At 50.1% G+C, this 16969-nt stretch overlaps 1 protein-coding gene across 1 annotated transcript in view; it reads left to right on the forward strand.

Annotated features, from left to right (window-relative positions):
- Positions 1 to 16969, forward strand: part of BMP7 (bone morphogenetic protein 7) — an 89980-nt gene that overhangs the window by 56173 nt on the left and 16838 nt on the right. The window contains exon 3 of the mRNA XM_075350568.1: positions 7166 to 7314. Within this exon, the coding sequence (XP_075206683.1) occupies positions 7166 to 7314 (149 nt within the window). The remainder of the gene's footprint in view (positions 1 to 7165; positions 7315 to 16969) is intronic.

Raw genomic sequence — 16969 nt, forward strand, 5'->3', positions numbered from 1 at the left:
CACTGCACCCAATCACAGCAGCCGGTGGGCGGGTCTATACTGTGTATTGAAATAAATAATTAAATAATTAAAAAAAACGGCGTGCGGTCCCCCCCAATTTTAAAACCAGCCAGATAAAGCCATACGGCTGAAGCCTGGTATTCTCAGGATGGGGAGCTCCACGTTATGGGGAGCCCCCCAGCCTAACAATATCAGCCAACAGCCGCCCAGAATTGCCGCATACATTATATGCGACAGTTCTGGGACTGTACCCGGCTCTTCCCGATTTGCCCTGGTGCGTTGGCAAATCGGGGTAATAAGGAGTTATTGGCAGCCCATAGCTGCCAATAAGTCCTAGATTAATCATGTCAGGCGTCTATGAGACACCTTCCATGATTAATCTGTAAGTGACAGTAAAAAAACACACACACCCGAAAAAAATCCTTTATTAGAAATAAAAAACACAAACACATTCCCTCATTACCAATTTATTAACCCCCGACAAACCCTCCATGTCCGGCGTACTCCACAGTCCTCCAGCGTCGCGTCCAGCTCTGCTGCATGGAGGTGACCGGAGCTGCAGCAGACACCGCCGCTCCGGTCACCTCCACGCAGGTAATGAAGACAGCCGCGAGATCAGCTGATCTGTCACTGAGGTTACCCGCTGTCACTGGATCCAGCGGTGGATGCAGCGGTGGCCGCGGGTAACCTCAGTGACAGCTCAGCTGATCGCACTACTTACCTCAGTTGCTGACTGGAGCTGACCGGAGCGGAGGTGAGTAGCGCGATCAGCTGAGCTGTAACTGAGGTTACCCGCTGTCACTGGATCCAGCGGTGGCCGCGGGTAACCTCAGTGACAGATCAGCTGATCGCGCGGCTGTCTTCATTACCTGCGTGGAGGTGACCGGAGCGGCGGTGTCTTCTGCAGCTCCGGTCACCTCCATGCAGCAGAGCTGGACGCGACGCTGGAGGACTGTGGAGTACGTCGGACATGGAGGGTTTGTCGGGGGTTAATAAATTGGTAATGAGGGAATGTGTTTGTGTTTTTTATTTCTATTAAAGGATTTTTTTCGGGTGTGTGTGTTTTTTTACTGTCACTTACAGATTAATCATAGAGGGTGTCTCATAGATGCCTGACATGATTAATCTAGGACTTATTGGCAGCTATGGGCTGCCAATAACTCCTTATTACCCCGATTTGCCAACGCACCAGGGCAAATCGGGAAGAGCCGGGTACAGTCCCAGAACTGTCGCATATAATGTATGCGGCAATTCTGGGCGGCTGTTGGCTGATATTGTTAGGCTGGGGGGCTCCACATAACGTGGAGCTCCCCATCCTGAGAATACCAGCCTTCAGCCGTATGGCTTTATCTGGCTGGTTTTAAAATTGGGGGGGACCGCATGCCGTTTTTTTTAATTATTTAATTATTTATTTCAATACACAGTATAGACACGCCCACCGGCTGCTGTGATTGGGTGCAGTGTGACACCTGTCACTCAGCGTGGGGGGCGTGTCTCACTGTAACCAATCATAGGTGCCGGTGGGCGGGGTAAGCAGGGAATACCAGATTGTTTAATGGGCGGCCGGCTTTTTCAAAACAGTAAAAGCCGCCGGAGCAGTGTGAATGCCGTGCAGCGCCGGGGATCGGTGAGTATGAGAGAGGGCTGCTCAATTCAGTCACTCAGGGGATTAGCGGTCACCGGTGAACCCTTCACTGGTGACCGCTAATCAGGACGCGACACAGACAGAGCCACAGCATGACAATGAAGTCGGGTGAAGTTCACCCGAGTTCATTCTGACAGTGCGGCTCTGTCTGTGTCTGCTGTCATCTGCCATTCAGCTCTGCTACATGGCTGTCTGTGGCTGCTGTTAGCGGCCATGTAGCAGAGCTGAATGGCAGATGACATAGTAAAAACGCATCCCTACACATTACACACGCTTGTCAAGTCAATAAATAAAAAAAAAAGGGTGCCCGATGCATACGTCACAGATCACATGATCTAAAGGATCGCACACAAAATTGATCAATTTAACATAGACTACTAACGCACGTGTGACAGCAAATGAACGACCTACGTGCAATCTCATTCAATCGCATATGCGACCTGGGCGTGTCACATCGCATACGAGATCGCATCCCTAATTGTAAGGTGTAAAGCTGGCTTTAGGTGCTATGCTTGGTTGTCATAATGATGGGGCTGCACAGTGAATAGAGCATGGCTGCCATCATGTCCTTTGCGCAGGTCCATAACATCTGAACAATTTGTCATTGACATACTTTAGAATGTGGCCAGAAGTGCAGACGGCTGCAACCACTGAAGGAGGGTACGTGTCATGCCTACAATGTAACGAAAGAATAAATGCAGGAGAGATTACGATGTCATTTGTGGCCAGGAAGGAGAAAATAAATTAAGATAGAGTCCCATCAAAGGGCAGAAGACCTAAAGGAAAAAGCAGGATGGACCGTCAAGAAGGGCTTAAGGCTACTTTACACACTGCGATATCGGTCCCGATATCGCTAGTGTGGGTACCCGCCCCCATCTGTTGCGCGACACGGGCAAATCGCTGCCCGTGTCGCACAACAGCCGTCACACATACTTACCTGTCCGGCGACGTCGCTGTGACGGGCGAACCGCCTCCTTTCTAAGGGGGCGGTCCGTGCGGCGTCACAGCAACGTCACTGAAGCGTCACTGAACCGCCGCCCAATAGCAGCGGAGGGGCGGAGATGAGCGGGACGTAACATCTCGCCCACCTCTTCCTTCCGCATAGCGGCCGGGAGGCAGGTTAGGGGAGCTTCCTCGTTCCTGCGGTGTCACACGGAGTGATGTGTGCTGCCGCAGGAACGAGGAACAACTTCGTTACTGCTGCAGTAACGATTTTTAAGAATGGACCCCCATGTCACCGATTAGCGATTTTGCACGTTTTTGCAACGATGCAAAATCGCTTATCGGTGTCACACGCAATGGCATCACTAATGCGGCCGGATGTGCGTCACCAATTCCGTGACCCCAACGACTCCGCATTAGCGATGTCGCAGCGTGTAAAGCCCACTTTAGTGGAGGACAAGAAACACACTGCTGCTGTCAGCGAAGTCCAGATAACAGCAGAGTTATACACGACAATGTGTGGGGCTAAATTCTATATACTGATCAGCATTGTAATACAGAACATTACTTTTAATGTACTTCAGAGCTGCATTCACTAGTCGGCTGGTGGAGTATTTTAAAGGATGTGATTCAGTGCAGGATACATAATGTAATGTATGTGCCTACAGCAGAATAGTGAGTGCAGCTCTGGAGTATAATGCAGGATGTAACTGAAGATCAGTACAGGATAAGTAATGTAGTGTATGTACAAGAAGGCAGCTCCAGCACAACAGTGAGTGCAGCTCTGGATTATAATACAGGATATAACACAGGATCAGTACAGGATAAGTAATGTAATGTATGTACACAGTGACTCCACCAGCAGAATAGTGAGTGCAGCTCTGGAGTATAATACAGGATGTAACTCAGGATCAGTACTGGATAAGTAATGTATGTACAAAGTGACTCCACCAGCAGACTAGTGAGTGTAGCTCTGGAATATAATGCAGGATGTAACTGAAGATCAGTACAGGATAAGTAATGTAATGTATGTACAAGAAGGCAGCTCCAGCACAACAGTGAATGCAGCTCTGGAGTATAATACAGGATATAACTCAGGATCAGTACAGAATAAGTAATGTATGTACACAGTGACTCCACCAGTGGAATAGTGAGTGTGTGGCGCCCCTGACCTGGTCAGGCACCACTGAGTACTGCACCCATGCTGGGGACAGTACAATACAGGTAATCCAGAAGGCTGACCGAGGTGTGACTACACAGGCGCATAGTGATCAGGTCTCACACATGTACCTATGAGAGGACCCCTGGGGATCCCAGGAGGGGGAAAAGCCTTCACCTTCACTGGAATAGTGGAGGGGGCCAAAAGCCTCCATCTCCTCTCAAGGGGTGTGGTAAGAGAGTCTGGTTGCTAGGTGGCGTAGGCAGGCACAAAAGGGAAAAGAGAAGGAGGAGTAAACAGTCTAGAGTCTGCAGCAGAGTGTGGAAGAGTGAGGAGCAGGAAAGTGAAGCTCTGACAGGAGCAGCAGTGAAGGTCCCAGATGTGAGCCGGTTCAGAGCAGAGTCCAGGGAGCTCCGAGGAGAGCTGACCCCTTCCCCTGGGCTGCTGTAGTCTGACAGCGTCCGCGCAGTGGCTACCGACGGGGGAGAACGGTCAACTAGGAGTGCTACCCGAAACCCATCTCAGCTAGAGAGAGAGCACGGAGTGGGAAGTAAGGAGACTGCTAGGGAGTACCAGGCCCAAACGGGCGGCAGATCCCGAAGCGGAGATAGATCCAGCTTTCTTTTGCTAAACCTGCCGGTGTGGGGCTCTCAAAGCCCACGCCACAACACCACAAAAGCCGCAGCCACGTAGCCACAGTTAGGGCCCATAGGTCACAGGAGGCAAGAAGCTGGAGTGATCTGGCCTAGGCGACAAGCACACGGCAAACGAAGGGGAGAGAGGCTTCAGCATCTTCCCTGGGTGACCCCCATAGGGACTAAAAGTCGGGGTTACCCCAAACCACCAAGGGCTAAGGAAGGCGAGTTAGTAGTCACCCTCACAAGTCAGCCTGAAGGACACCTGGTTCCCACTTGGTTCATCCCAGCTACGCCCGGGTCACTCACCCTGCCATCAACTGTGAGTAAAAACCCTGAAAGACATCCTGCCTGTGTTGAGTTATTCTGCGCCTTGTAGTTCTACACATCTACACCGGGCCCTGGGGCTTGCCTCACTCTCAGGAGGCTATTCCAACTAACTGCACACACCATTAGCCCCAGGCGTCCCTTAACCTGCAGTGGCGGTCCCCACTGACCGCAATACTGAGAGTGGCGTCACGACAAGAAGAAGATCTCCTACCTGTGACCAGATCCAGCTGAGTGGAGTCCCTGAAGTTAATGCACCGACACAACACCTGTGGGGCTTCACAAGTGCAGCTCTGAAGTATAATACAGGATATAACTCAGGATCAGTACAGGATAAGTAATGTAGTGTATGTACACAGTGACTGCGCCAGCAGAATAGTGAGCACAGCTCTGGAGTATAATATAGGATATAACACAAGATCAGTACAGGATAAGTAATGTATGTATGTACACAGTGACTGCACCAGCAGAATAGTGAGTTCAGCTCTGGAGTATAATAAAGGCTGTAACTCAGGATAAGTAATAGGTCGGGGAACCTGTTAGAGGGTTGGTTTGGAGCCTGGACTTTGTTACATATCTTACTCTACATCTTCATTGAGTTTGCATGAGAAATGTTCGTTCCTCCCCCTTGTCTTATAGCTCGGGGGGGTTGTTTACTGCGTCTGCTCATTTAATGCTTATAGACGTACTTTGGTATAGACATGTTTGTGCCACCTTATGGGCACTTTTTGGCTTCTTTTTCCTCAGATCCATTAGGATCCTAAAACCGAATCCTTGTCCCGTCATCCGTTACATTTTGGGTGTCGGGATTCTTGGCCTTGCTCCCCATCTCCAGCAGCCATGTTTTATGGCCCCCACAGAGGGCGCGTGTGCGTGAAGAATTTCAATAAATATCTTTGCAGCTCCCTCCGCCTGGCGGCCATGGCCCTGGATCCACCTTTTATGAGCAGCGTTTATGACTCTCTGCAGTCCAGTGTACAGGTCATTACACCAAAGACCTCAGCCGGGGATATGGTACCCCTCTGACAAAATAAGAGACGCAATGTAGAATAAACAAGAAAGGGTTTTTATTTCTCTTATTTTGTAGCACAAAATTGATTGAAATAACCAAGAATGTAAAAGTGACCCACAAACGGGGGAATGCAGAAATCAGAGGGTACAAGTCTCCCCCTTCCGTTCCATGGGAGTTTTATTAAAGGGCGTTTCTCCACCACAGATTGTAATGGCATAGATAGATGGGATCTGATGGCCTGGCCCCCTCCGATCAGAAGAAATAAGTGACCGCAGCACCGAGCATTGCAGTTCCTTGTAGAGTGGGCGCCTGTGACGGATGCCGAGCAGAAGAAATGACGGCTGTGCCTATGTAGGTGGCGGGGGTCTGAGAGGTGCAGAAATCATCATGATATGGCATAAGCTGGCAGTATGCTAAATGATGGGAAAGTCCCTTTAAGTGCACTCCACTTTACCATTGATAAGCTGCACTTTTCTTCTTTTAGGATTCAGCCCTACTACTACCAGTTTTGCGATTTCCTCTAAATTAGCGTTGGAATCCTTCACTGTTTTCAAGATCTCTGCTTGATGTCATTCAATAAGAACCACAGAAAATGAGAATCTGTCCTGGTCCTCTCCATATGATGATCACAGCTCTGCAGGTCATATTGCAATGTACTGCATCCATTGTAAGCTTCACTCCACCAGATTTTCACCCTCTGACAGCAAGCAGAGATCTTGGCGTGAGCAGAGTGGATGTAAAGGATGATGCAGAATTTTGACTATATATACGGTATATCATCTATGATCTCTTACCAAATATCCTTGGTTCCATCTAATAGCTGAAAACTGCCACAGGCCGGATACTGCTCAGAGCTGAGTTTTCGTTAGGGTACTTTCACGCTTGCGTTGTTTGGCAGCCGTCGCAATCCGCCGCTTTGGGAAACAGCGCAATCTGTTAACGGATGTGCACTGTTTCCCATAGAGTTGTATTGACGACTCATTGCGACGGATGGCCTTGCGTTGTATCCGCTGGCCGATGCTGCATCCGCCGGGCAGAAAGAACGCAGCATGTAGCGTTTTTCTGCTCTTCCCAGAGCGTCAAAAAAACGCAATGTGCAGGGTTCCGTCGGCGTCCGTCATTTTTATAATGGAAGCCTATGGTGGCTGGACCCGTCGGAATCCGTTATTTGACGGATTCCTGTGACGGATCTGTCTTTACACAATTTAGCATGCTCAGTTGAGTAAATCACTGAAAAAAAGCTTGATTGGATTGCGTTCTTTTGCAGGATCCGTCGCATCAGTTGTGCCACTATATGCAACGCATCCGTTACATCCGTCACACAACGCAATGCAACGGATGCCGCACAACGCAAGTGTGAAACTAGCCTTACTGATGCATCCTCTGCGATAATGATCCTCAGGTTCATACATTTTACAATCTTCTAATCATCAGTATCTCTCTAGGGATTCCGACCTGTTCCTGATCGACTCCAGGACCATCTGGGCAGCGGAAGAAGGTTGGTTAGTGTTCGACATTACCGCCACCAGCAATCACTGGGTGCTCATCCCACAACAAAACCTTGGCCTGCAGCTGTCTGTGGAGAGCAACAATGGTGAGTGACCAACAGAAGGAAACCTCAATCTGCACATAGCCTAAGGGGTACTTTACACGTTGCGACATCGCATCCGAAATATCGTCGGGGTCACGTCGTTAGTGACGCACATCCGGCGCCGGTAACGACATCGCAACGTGTAAATCCTAGATGCGCCGATAAACGATCGCAAAAGCGGCGGAAATCGGTGATCTGTGTAGTGTCGGTCATTTTCATAATGTCGGGTCGACCGCAGGTACGATGTTGTTTGTCGCTCCTGCGGCAGTACACATCGCTGTGTGTGACACCGCAGGAGCGACAAACATCTCCTTACCTGTGTCCCGACGGTAATGCGGAAGGGAGAAGGTGGGCGGGATGTTATGTCCCGCTGATCTCCGCCTCTCCGCTTCTATTGGCCGGCCGATTAGTGACGTTGCGGTGACGTCGCTGTGACTCCGAACGCACCTCCCCCTAATGGCCCAAAAAGAAGCAGGGAAAAACACATATGAAAAAACGTGCAAACCCAATAATAAATGCATTGTTTTCTGCTGCGTTTTTCCTGCCAAAACATGCTTTTTTTATGTGCCGAAAATAGCCTTAGGCTTTTTGCACACACTGAGTATTTGGTTGCAGATATTTTGACACCAAACCTGCATCTCTTTGCAGGAAAAATGCTGCATTTTTTTTCAATGTGTTTTTGATGCGTTTTTGCATGCTTTTTTTCTGAAACAGTTGCCATGCTGCAGTTTATTTTCTGCTACAAATTGGCTAGGGAAAAAAAGCAACGTGCACAAAACTTCAGGATTATCATTGACTTTACTAGCATTCTGTTTTCTTACAAAACTGTATTTAAAGGGAACCAATCAGCAGGATTTTTGTATATAACCTAAAGCCAGTTCTATACTGGCACTATCAGGCTGATTCTATACATATCCATACCTCCCAACCGTCCCGGATACAGCGGGACAGTCCCTCTTCTGAGCCTTTGATCCCGGGTCCCGCCCGTGAGGCTGTTTATCCCGGCTCCACCCACCCACTGTAGCCCCGCCTCGCTGTTTCTCCCTTCTACTATTCATTACAGAGCCGAGCGCGCACCTACTCCTGTGACTGCTGCTGAGGTATGAATCACCCCCTGCAGCAGAGCGACCCCCCTGCAGCAGAGCGACCCCCCCCCCCTGCAGCAGAGCCCCCCCCCTGCACCAGAGCCGACCCCCCCCAGTCCCGGAGCCTGCGTTTGTCTGCAGCTGTTCTCTGATTCCCCGTGTGCGGCTTCTCACTGCTGCAGATACACGTGGAGTCAGGAAGCTGAGGAGACCGTGCAATCAGCACTTCTCTCTCCTGCAGATAGCAGTGGCAATAACCTATGCAGAGTGACATCTGCAGGCTTCTATTACCGATCAGTGGTCTCCTGCCTGTGGAGCAGAGCTGCTGGGTCCTAGCTTCCCAACAGCTTCAGCTCTGCTTTATCCTGGCTCCCCTACCAGTTAAAGGGAACATGTCAGCAGAAATTTCACAATAAAAGTAAAAGCTTCCCCTCTGCAGCTCCTGGGCTGCATTCTGGAAAGGTTCCTGTTGTTATTGTGCCCCCTTTGAGACCTACAAAAATACTTTATGAAGTCTTACCTTTTTGTATGCAAATGTGTTTTTATGGTCACGGGGGCGGGCTGTCTGGCGTCCGTTATTCCCCCTCCTGCCGCTTTACGCAGTCCCCCATTACTCATTTACATACACAAGGACACCTTCCTCATGTAACTGTCCTCCCGAAGTTTTGCGCATGTGAACGCTTTTTCAGGTGATTGCGCAGGCACGAGATTATGGGCGGCGCTGTGATTGTCATCAGCAGCGTTAACCAAGTACCCGCCCATAATCTCGTGCCCGCACGTTTCCCTCTGACTCCACCGTTATGCGCAAGTGCTGGCCATATGAACCATGTTACCTATTACTGCTTGCACGAGATTATGGGCGGGTACTTGGATGACTTTGCTGATGACAATCACAGCGCCGCCCATAATCTCGCGCCCATGGTAATAGGTAACGTGGTTCATATGGCCAGTGCTTGCGCATAACGGTGGAGGCAGAGTGAGAAGCGCGGGCACGAGATTATGGGCAGGTACTTGGATGACGCTGCTGATGACAATCACAGCGCCGCCCATAATCTCGCGCCCATGGTAATAGGTAACGTGGTTCATATGGCCAGTGCTTGCGCATAACGGTGGAGGCAGAGTGAGAAGCGCGGGCACGAGATTATGGGCGGGTACTTGGATGACGCTGCTGATGACAATCACAGCGCCGCCCATAATCTCGCGCCCATGGTAATAGGTAACGTGGTTCATATGGCCAGTGCTTGCGCATAACGGTGGAGGCAGAGTGAGGAGCGCGGGCACGAGATTATGGGCAGGTACTTGGATGACGCTGCTGATGACAATCACAGCGCCGCCCATAATCTCGCGCCCATGGTAATAGGTAACGTGGTTCATATGGCCAGTGCTTGCGCATAACGGTGGAGGCAGAGTGAGAAGCGCGGGCACGAGATTATGGGCGGGTACTTGGATGACGCTGCTGATGACAATCACAGCGCCGCCCATAATCTCGCGCCTGCGCAATCACCTCAAAAGCGTTCACACTTTGCACAGTGCTCACTCCCGCGAGAGTGGCACTGGGCATGCACAAAACTTCAGGAGGACAGTTACATGAGGAAGGCGTCCTCATGTATGGAAATGAGCAATGGGGGACGGCGTACAACGGCAGGAGGGGGAATAACGGACGCCAGGCAGCCCGCCCCCGTGACCATAAAAACAGATTTGCATACAAAAAGGTAAGACTTCATAAAGTATTATTTTAAGTCTCAAAGGGGGCACAATAGCAACAGGAACCTTTCCAGAATGCAGCCCAGGAGCTGCAGAGGGGAATCTTTTATTTTTTTTGCTAAATTTCTGGTGACAGTTTCCCTTTAAAGGGAACCTATCAGGTGCAATCTGCACTCAGAGCCAGGAGCAGTTCTGGGTGTATATTGCTATTCCCTGCCTAACTGTCCCTGTATACACTAGCATAGATAAAGGCATCTATAGAAAAAGTATTTTTAAAGAGCTTATATCTTATGCTAATTAGCGCGGGGACTAGTCCCAAGGGCGTTACTTCACTTGGCTAGTCGGCTCATATAGCGTGTTAGTACTCACACAGGGGCGTAATAACATGCTAACATGCTATGCGAGCCGACTAGCCAAGTGAAGTAACGCCCTTGTGACTAGTCCCCGCGCTCATTAGCATAAGATATAAGATCTTTAAAAATATTTGTTCTTGATCTCTTTATCTATGCTAGTGTATACAGGGACAGTTAGGCAGGGATTAGCAATATACACCCAGAACTGCTCCTGGCTCTGAGTGCAGATTGCACCTGACAGGTTCACTTTAAAGGGAACCTGTCACCAGATTTGGGGCCTATAAGCTGCGGCCACCACCAGCAGGATCTTATGTACACATTCTAACATGCTGCATACCTCCCAACCGTCCCGGATACAGCGGGACTTTCACGCTTTACGTTGTTTGTCCCGTTGCCACGGGCGGGACGGCCGGCTCCCGGGCTCCGCCCACCCACTCTCTCTCCGCCTCCCTGCTTTTCCCTCCTACCATCCTAGTAGACGTGGCATAGAGAGGAGCGCTGCCTGTGCTGCTGCTGGTACAGTAAACTAATCTCCCCAGCGCTGATTTCCCTCCCTCCCCCCTCACCCCCGGCCGGAGCCTGTCTGTGCGGTCGGCCGGCCGCCTGTCTGTGCGGTCGGCCCGCCACCTGTCTGTGCGGGCGCCCCCCTGCCGCCTGTCTGTGCGGGCGCCCCCCGCCGCCTGTCTGTGCGGGCGGCCCGCCGCCTCATTCTGCGGGCGGCCGGCCGCCTCTCTCTGCGGGCGGCTGGCCGCCTCTCTGTGCGGGCGGCCCGCCGCCTGTCTGTGAAGGCGGCCGGCCGCCTGTCTGTGAAGGCGACCGGCCGCCTCACTGTGGCTGCCTGCGTGTCCGTGCTGGAGGCCCGCCGGCTGCCTGCGTGTCCGTGCTGGAGGCCCGCCGGCTGCCTGCGTGTCCGTGCTGGAGGCCCGCCGGCTGCCTGCGTGTCCGTGCTGGAGGCCCGCCGGCTGCCTGCGTGTCCGTGCTGGAGGCCCGCCGGCTGCCTGCGTGTCCGTGCTGGAGGCCCGCCGGCTGCCTGCGTGTTTGTGCTGAATGGGTGTGGATGGGGAGTGGATATGGGCGTGACTGTGAAATGGGTGTGGTTAGGGGGCGTGGCCTAAAAATTTGCCGCGGCGCGCTACGCGCGCCGCAAACTTTGTCCCTCTTTTCCTTCTTTAAAAGTTGGGAGGTATGCATATCTGTAGTGGTCAGCTCCGATGTTTAGGTTTTGAAATCCAAGAAAGTGAAGTTTATAAAATGAGTAGTTTCTTGAGTGACAGTTGCACTGGAACAGATAATATATTCATAGTTATTTCCTCCCCCTGTTAGAATTAGCATAAGCATTATAAAAATGACTCACTTTGTCTAGCAGGACCTGTGGTGAGGTCATACCCATGTGACCAGAAGGCGGGGCCTCAGCCACCAAAGCTGGATACCAGGTCACATGGGTATGACCTCACCACAAGTCCTGCCAGACAAAGTGAGTCGTTTGTATAATGCTTATGCTAATTCTAACAGGGGGAGGAGATAAGTATGAATATATTATCTGATCCTCAGCTGCTGTCACTCAAGAAGCAGCTCATTTTACAAACTTTACTTTCTTGGATTTCAAAACCTAAACATCCGAGCTGACCACTAATGGTATGTAGAGAATCAGCCTGATAGTGCCAGTATAGCCCTGGCTTTAGTTATATACGAAAATCCTGCTGATTGGTTCCTTTTAAAAAAAACTATCAAAAAATGCACTGTGTGCACATAGCCCTATCGCACAATGAATTCCGTACAAGGACCGCTGCCGCCCCACCACTGTGCGGAGCTGCCGCCCAATCTACACCCCACCTACTGTCTCCTCCCCAAAATCCTATAGAATGTAAGCCCACAAGGGCAGGGCCCTCTTCACTCTGTACCAGCCTGTCTATTGTAACTTATATATGTATTCTGTATGTAACCCCCTTCTCATGTACAGCACCATGGAATCAATGGTGCTCTATAAATAATAATAATAATAATAAAAAGGACCAACCCCCCCCTCCCCAAAACGAAACAATGGTAGAATTGCTTTCTTTCCACTATTTCACTGAACATTTTCAGATTTTTACTATAGTATATGGTAGACCAAATGACGCTATTCAAATCTACAACTCATCTTGCAAAATAACAAAATGATATTGGCGGAAAAATATAAAAAGTTATGGCTCTTGGAAGACGGGGAAGAAAAAAAATGAAAGTGGAAAAATCGCTGGGTTGGAAAAGGGTTAAAACATAACATAAATAAAACCATAAAAAATAAAAAAAATAATATTTTTTAGACATTAGCAAAACTTGTTAGTCGTTTTTTGGCACTGAATAGAAAAAAACAACATACTTATGCACATATTTTATATATATACATATATATATATATATATATATATATATATATATATATATATATATATATATATATATTATACCCCCAAATCAAGCCATTTAAAAATATTACTTGTTCCACAAATATCAAGTCTTTATATAACTATGGCGATCCAAAAATAAAAAGGTCGTAAATGGAAAAATAACCTCCACATCCTATAGGTAATAACGGACTGTGGTGCCAAGGGGTTAATAAGTCAGGTAGTCCCATTCTGGTTGACGTGAGCCCTATGATCAGCACATGTGCTGTGCGGAAACCGCAGCAGATATTATCAGTAAATGGCGTCCGGAAGATAGTTAAGTTTGTGTTTACCCATAAAAAAAATTACCAGGAAAGAAGCAAAAAAAGGAACAACAAAAAAAAAAAGTACTGGGATAATGAGGCCGACATGTGAGCCGTGTGTACCTCTGGTATCCCGGACAGATGCCGTACTGTACGATCCCCGGCTCTCTGGGCAGCAGATGTCACAGATGTGACTGCTGCTTTATGGAAAATGCTCAAGGGAAGGCTACGGGATTTTTGTTATTAATTTTGTGCAATTATCAAACTTTCTGCTTGCAGTCACTGAATAAAAATCTACATTAAATAAAAGGAAAAAGACTGATGGCATTTCATAACACGCAAGTGTGAACAGGTGCATAGTGAGATTGAGCTATATTAACAAATAAGGCTAGTTTCACACTTGCGTTCAGCGCATTCCGTCACTATGAAGAATAGCGCAGTCCGTTAACGGACCGCGCTATTCTCCATAGAGTTGTATGGACGACGCACTGTAACGCAAGTGTCTGCGTTGCATCCGCTAGACGACACAGCGGCGTTATTTTGACGCTGCGTCTAGCGGATTGAACGCAGCATGTAACGTTTTTCTGCGCTTGGCGGAGTGTCAAAAAAACGCAATCTGCAGGAATCCGTTAGGCGTCCGTTGTTTTTATAATGGACCCCTATGGTGGCGGATTCCGTTAGAATGCGTCATTTGACGGATTCCGACTTTACACAACTGCGCATGCCCAGATGTGTAAAGTCAAGGAAAAAAAACTACAACGGACTGCGTTATTTTGTACGATCTGTAGCATGCGTTGTGCCACTATATGCAACGGATCCGTTGCATGCGTCACACAACGCAATGCTACGGATCCCGTTCAACGCAAGTGTGAAACTAGCCTAAACAGACAGTTGCACCCTGCAATACTAAGATATGTTAACAATGAATATAGGAATATGGACATGCATTACTGCTATGGAAAAAACCCCATATAAAAAAGGAGTTAATTGGTATATAAAAGAGGCCAGTTTTATGTGAGCCCAACAGCCAATATCAAGGTGTATCTTTCTTTATCGTTCCTTATGGGAGACCCAAACCATGGGTGTATAGCTTCTGCCTCCGGAGGACACACAAAGTACTACACTCAAACGTGTAGCTCCTCCCTCCGGCTATATACACCCCCTGGATGACAATCTACCCAGTTCAATGCTTTGTGTTTTCAGGAGGTACACACACTTGCATTCTCTGATATTTTTTCATTTTTATTTTGATTTTCAAGATTTGGAAGAAAAGCGGGTCCAGTCTGGACTCCCGGCATGTCCCTTCACACCCCACTCTGTCGGCGGTGCTGTTAAGGTTGACTTTACAAGGCTGGAGCCTTCACATGCCGTGCTCCTTCACATCCTCTGAGAGGCTCTGGTTTGAAGTGGGAGCCGTCACGGTCCTCTCTGCTTGCAGGAGACCGGTCTCCATCCTCAGCCCTGTCTGGTTCCTGCTGGAAGGAGCGTTCACCCCCCCTCAGGGACTGGCCCTGCGTCTCAAAAGCTAAGTATTGAGACGTTTTTCAGGGGTCCCGGGTACTTTTATTAGGGGGACAGTATGTGTTTTATCGTTACTGTAAATTCCGGCCGGTTCTGGGGGTTTCCCCTGAGAACCGCGCCGAAGGTGCCTGCTCGTCGGCCGCATTTTAAAATCTAGGCCCCGGCTTCAGTTTGGGCCTAGTTTCGGTTTCGGCTTCTCTGCATGTCATGCATACAGGAGGCATAGCGTGGCGCCGCCCACCGCTCGGCCAGCAGAGGGGAGGGCACTCCTCTCTGGGGAGATGTTCCCTCCCCTGTATCTATCCCTGCATCTCTCCCTGGCCCTCCGTTTTCCCGCTCTTGGCCTAATACCCGCCCCCCTCCTCCTTCCAGCGCCATTTTCTCAGCGTTCTTACACTGGACGGCGCTGGATGCTGCAGCTGCTGCTGTTTAGGAGGGCTGACGCTTCACTTGCGCTTTGAGCTGTGGAATCCGGAGGGCACACAGAGAGCGGTCTGGTAAGCCACAACCTCTGGTTGTGGGCTTTTTATTACACTCTCAGGACATTCTACAGGAGTGTTTTCTTGCTGCAGAGCTTCCACCTCAGCAGCATGTCTGTCACCCGGAGCAAGGCTGCAAACATGTACGCTATATGCACTGCATGTAAGCTCATTCTGCCAGAGCCAAGCACATACCCACATTGTGATGCCTGTGCTAATATGGTTGTGTCTCAGCCTGGAGCCTCCTCAGGGGTCCCTCCGGCTGCTCCGGCCCCGGTGGCTGAACCCCCGGCTTGGGTAGCATCCTTTTCACAAGCTATTTCCCAGTCTTTTGCCGACTCCATGGGGCAGCTGTCCCGGACACTGCTGACCATGCATCAGCCCCCTTCTCAGGGTGCTTCTGCTGCTCCTAGCTCTGCAGAGCTCTCAGAGCATGTCCTAGGACCCCGTCCCCCTAAACGGAGACGCAGGGACCCTTCTCCTTCCTCTTCCCACGGCTCTGATTCACGTGCCGAGGTACAGGGCGAGGAGGATTCGTTTACTGTGGGCTCAGACGCTACCTCTATGTACCCCATTGACTTGTCTGAGGGTGATGCGGATGTCAGTGACTTGATTGCGTCCATTAACTCCGTACTGAACCTCAACCCACCAGAGTCAGAGGAACAAGCCTCTCTGGTAGAGATGCACCAGTTTACCTCACCTAAGAAAGCTAGGAGTATGTTTTTTAACCACTCCAGCTTTCAGACCACTGTTACCAAGCCCAGGGCCTGTCCTGACAAACGTTTTCCGAAGCGTAGTTCAGATGACCGTTTTCCTTTTCCACCAGAGGTGGTTAAGAAATGGGCCCAGTCCCCAAAGGTAGACCCTCCGGTGTCCAGAATCTCAGCCCGCACAGTCGTAGCTGTGGCTGATGGCACTTCTCTTAAGGATCCCACTGACCGCCAGGTTGACCTTTTGGCCAAGTCTGTATATGAGGCGGCAGGAGCCTCGTTCTCCCCGTCTTTTGCGGCAGTGTGGGCTCTTAAGGCAGTCTCTGCCTCTCTGGAGGAGATACATTCCCTTACCAGGGACTCTATTCCTGAGATGGATACCTTAACTTCTCAAGCTTCGGCTTTTGCATCCTACGCCATGTCTGCCATCCTGGAGGCTTCTCACCGCACGGCGGTGGCCTCCGCTAACTCCCTCGCGATCCGCAGGATCTTGTGGCTTCGAGAGTGGAAAGCAGACGCTTCCTCTAAGAAGTACCTTGCGAGTCTCCCTTTTGCTGGGTCCCGGCTGTTTGGGGAACAGCTGGATGACATAATTAAGGAAGCTACTGGCGGGAAGAGTACTTCCTTGCCACAAACTAAAGCCAGGAAACCTGTCCAGGGCAGGATCCAATCGAGGTTTCGTTCCTTTCGTTCCTCTAACTGGTCATCCTCTAAGCCCTCGACCTTGTCCACTACCGCAGCCAAGGATCGTAAATCAAACTGGCGCGCAAAGCCGCGTCCTCAAAAGACCGGAGGAGCCGCTGCCACTAAGGCAGCCTCCTCTTGACTATCTGGCTGCGCCAGCAACGTCCTTGGTCGGTGGCAGGCTCTCCCACTTTGGCGACGTGTGGTTTCAACACGTCGCCGATCAGTGGGTGCGGGATATCATCTCCCACGGCTACAGGATAGAATTTTCTTCCAGCCCGCCAAACAGATTTTTTCTGTCCACACCCCCCTGCTCCAAAGCCACCGCCTTCTCTCAGGCCGTGGCATCCCTGCAGGCCAACGGGGTAATTGTTCCGGTTCCCGCCCGGGAACGGTTCAGCGGTTTCTACTCAAACCTCTTTCTAGTCCCCAAGAA

This window comes from Anomaloglossus baeobatrachus, chromosome 5 (genome assembly GCF_048569485.1).
Source record: "Anomaloglossus baeobatrachus isolate aAnoBae1 chromosome 5, aAnoBae1.hap1, whole genome shotgun sequence".
NCBI classification, from domain to species: Eukaryota; Metazoa; Chordata; class Amphibia; order Anura; family Aromobatidae; genus Anomaloglossus; species Anomaloglossus baeobatrachus.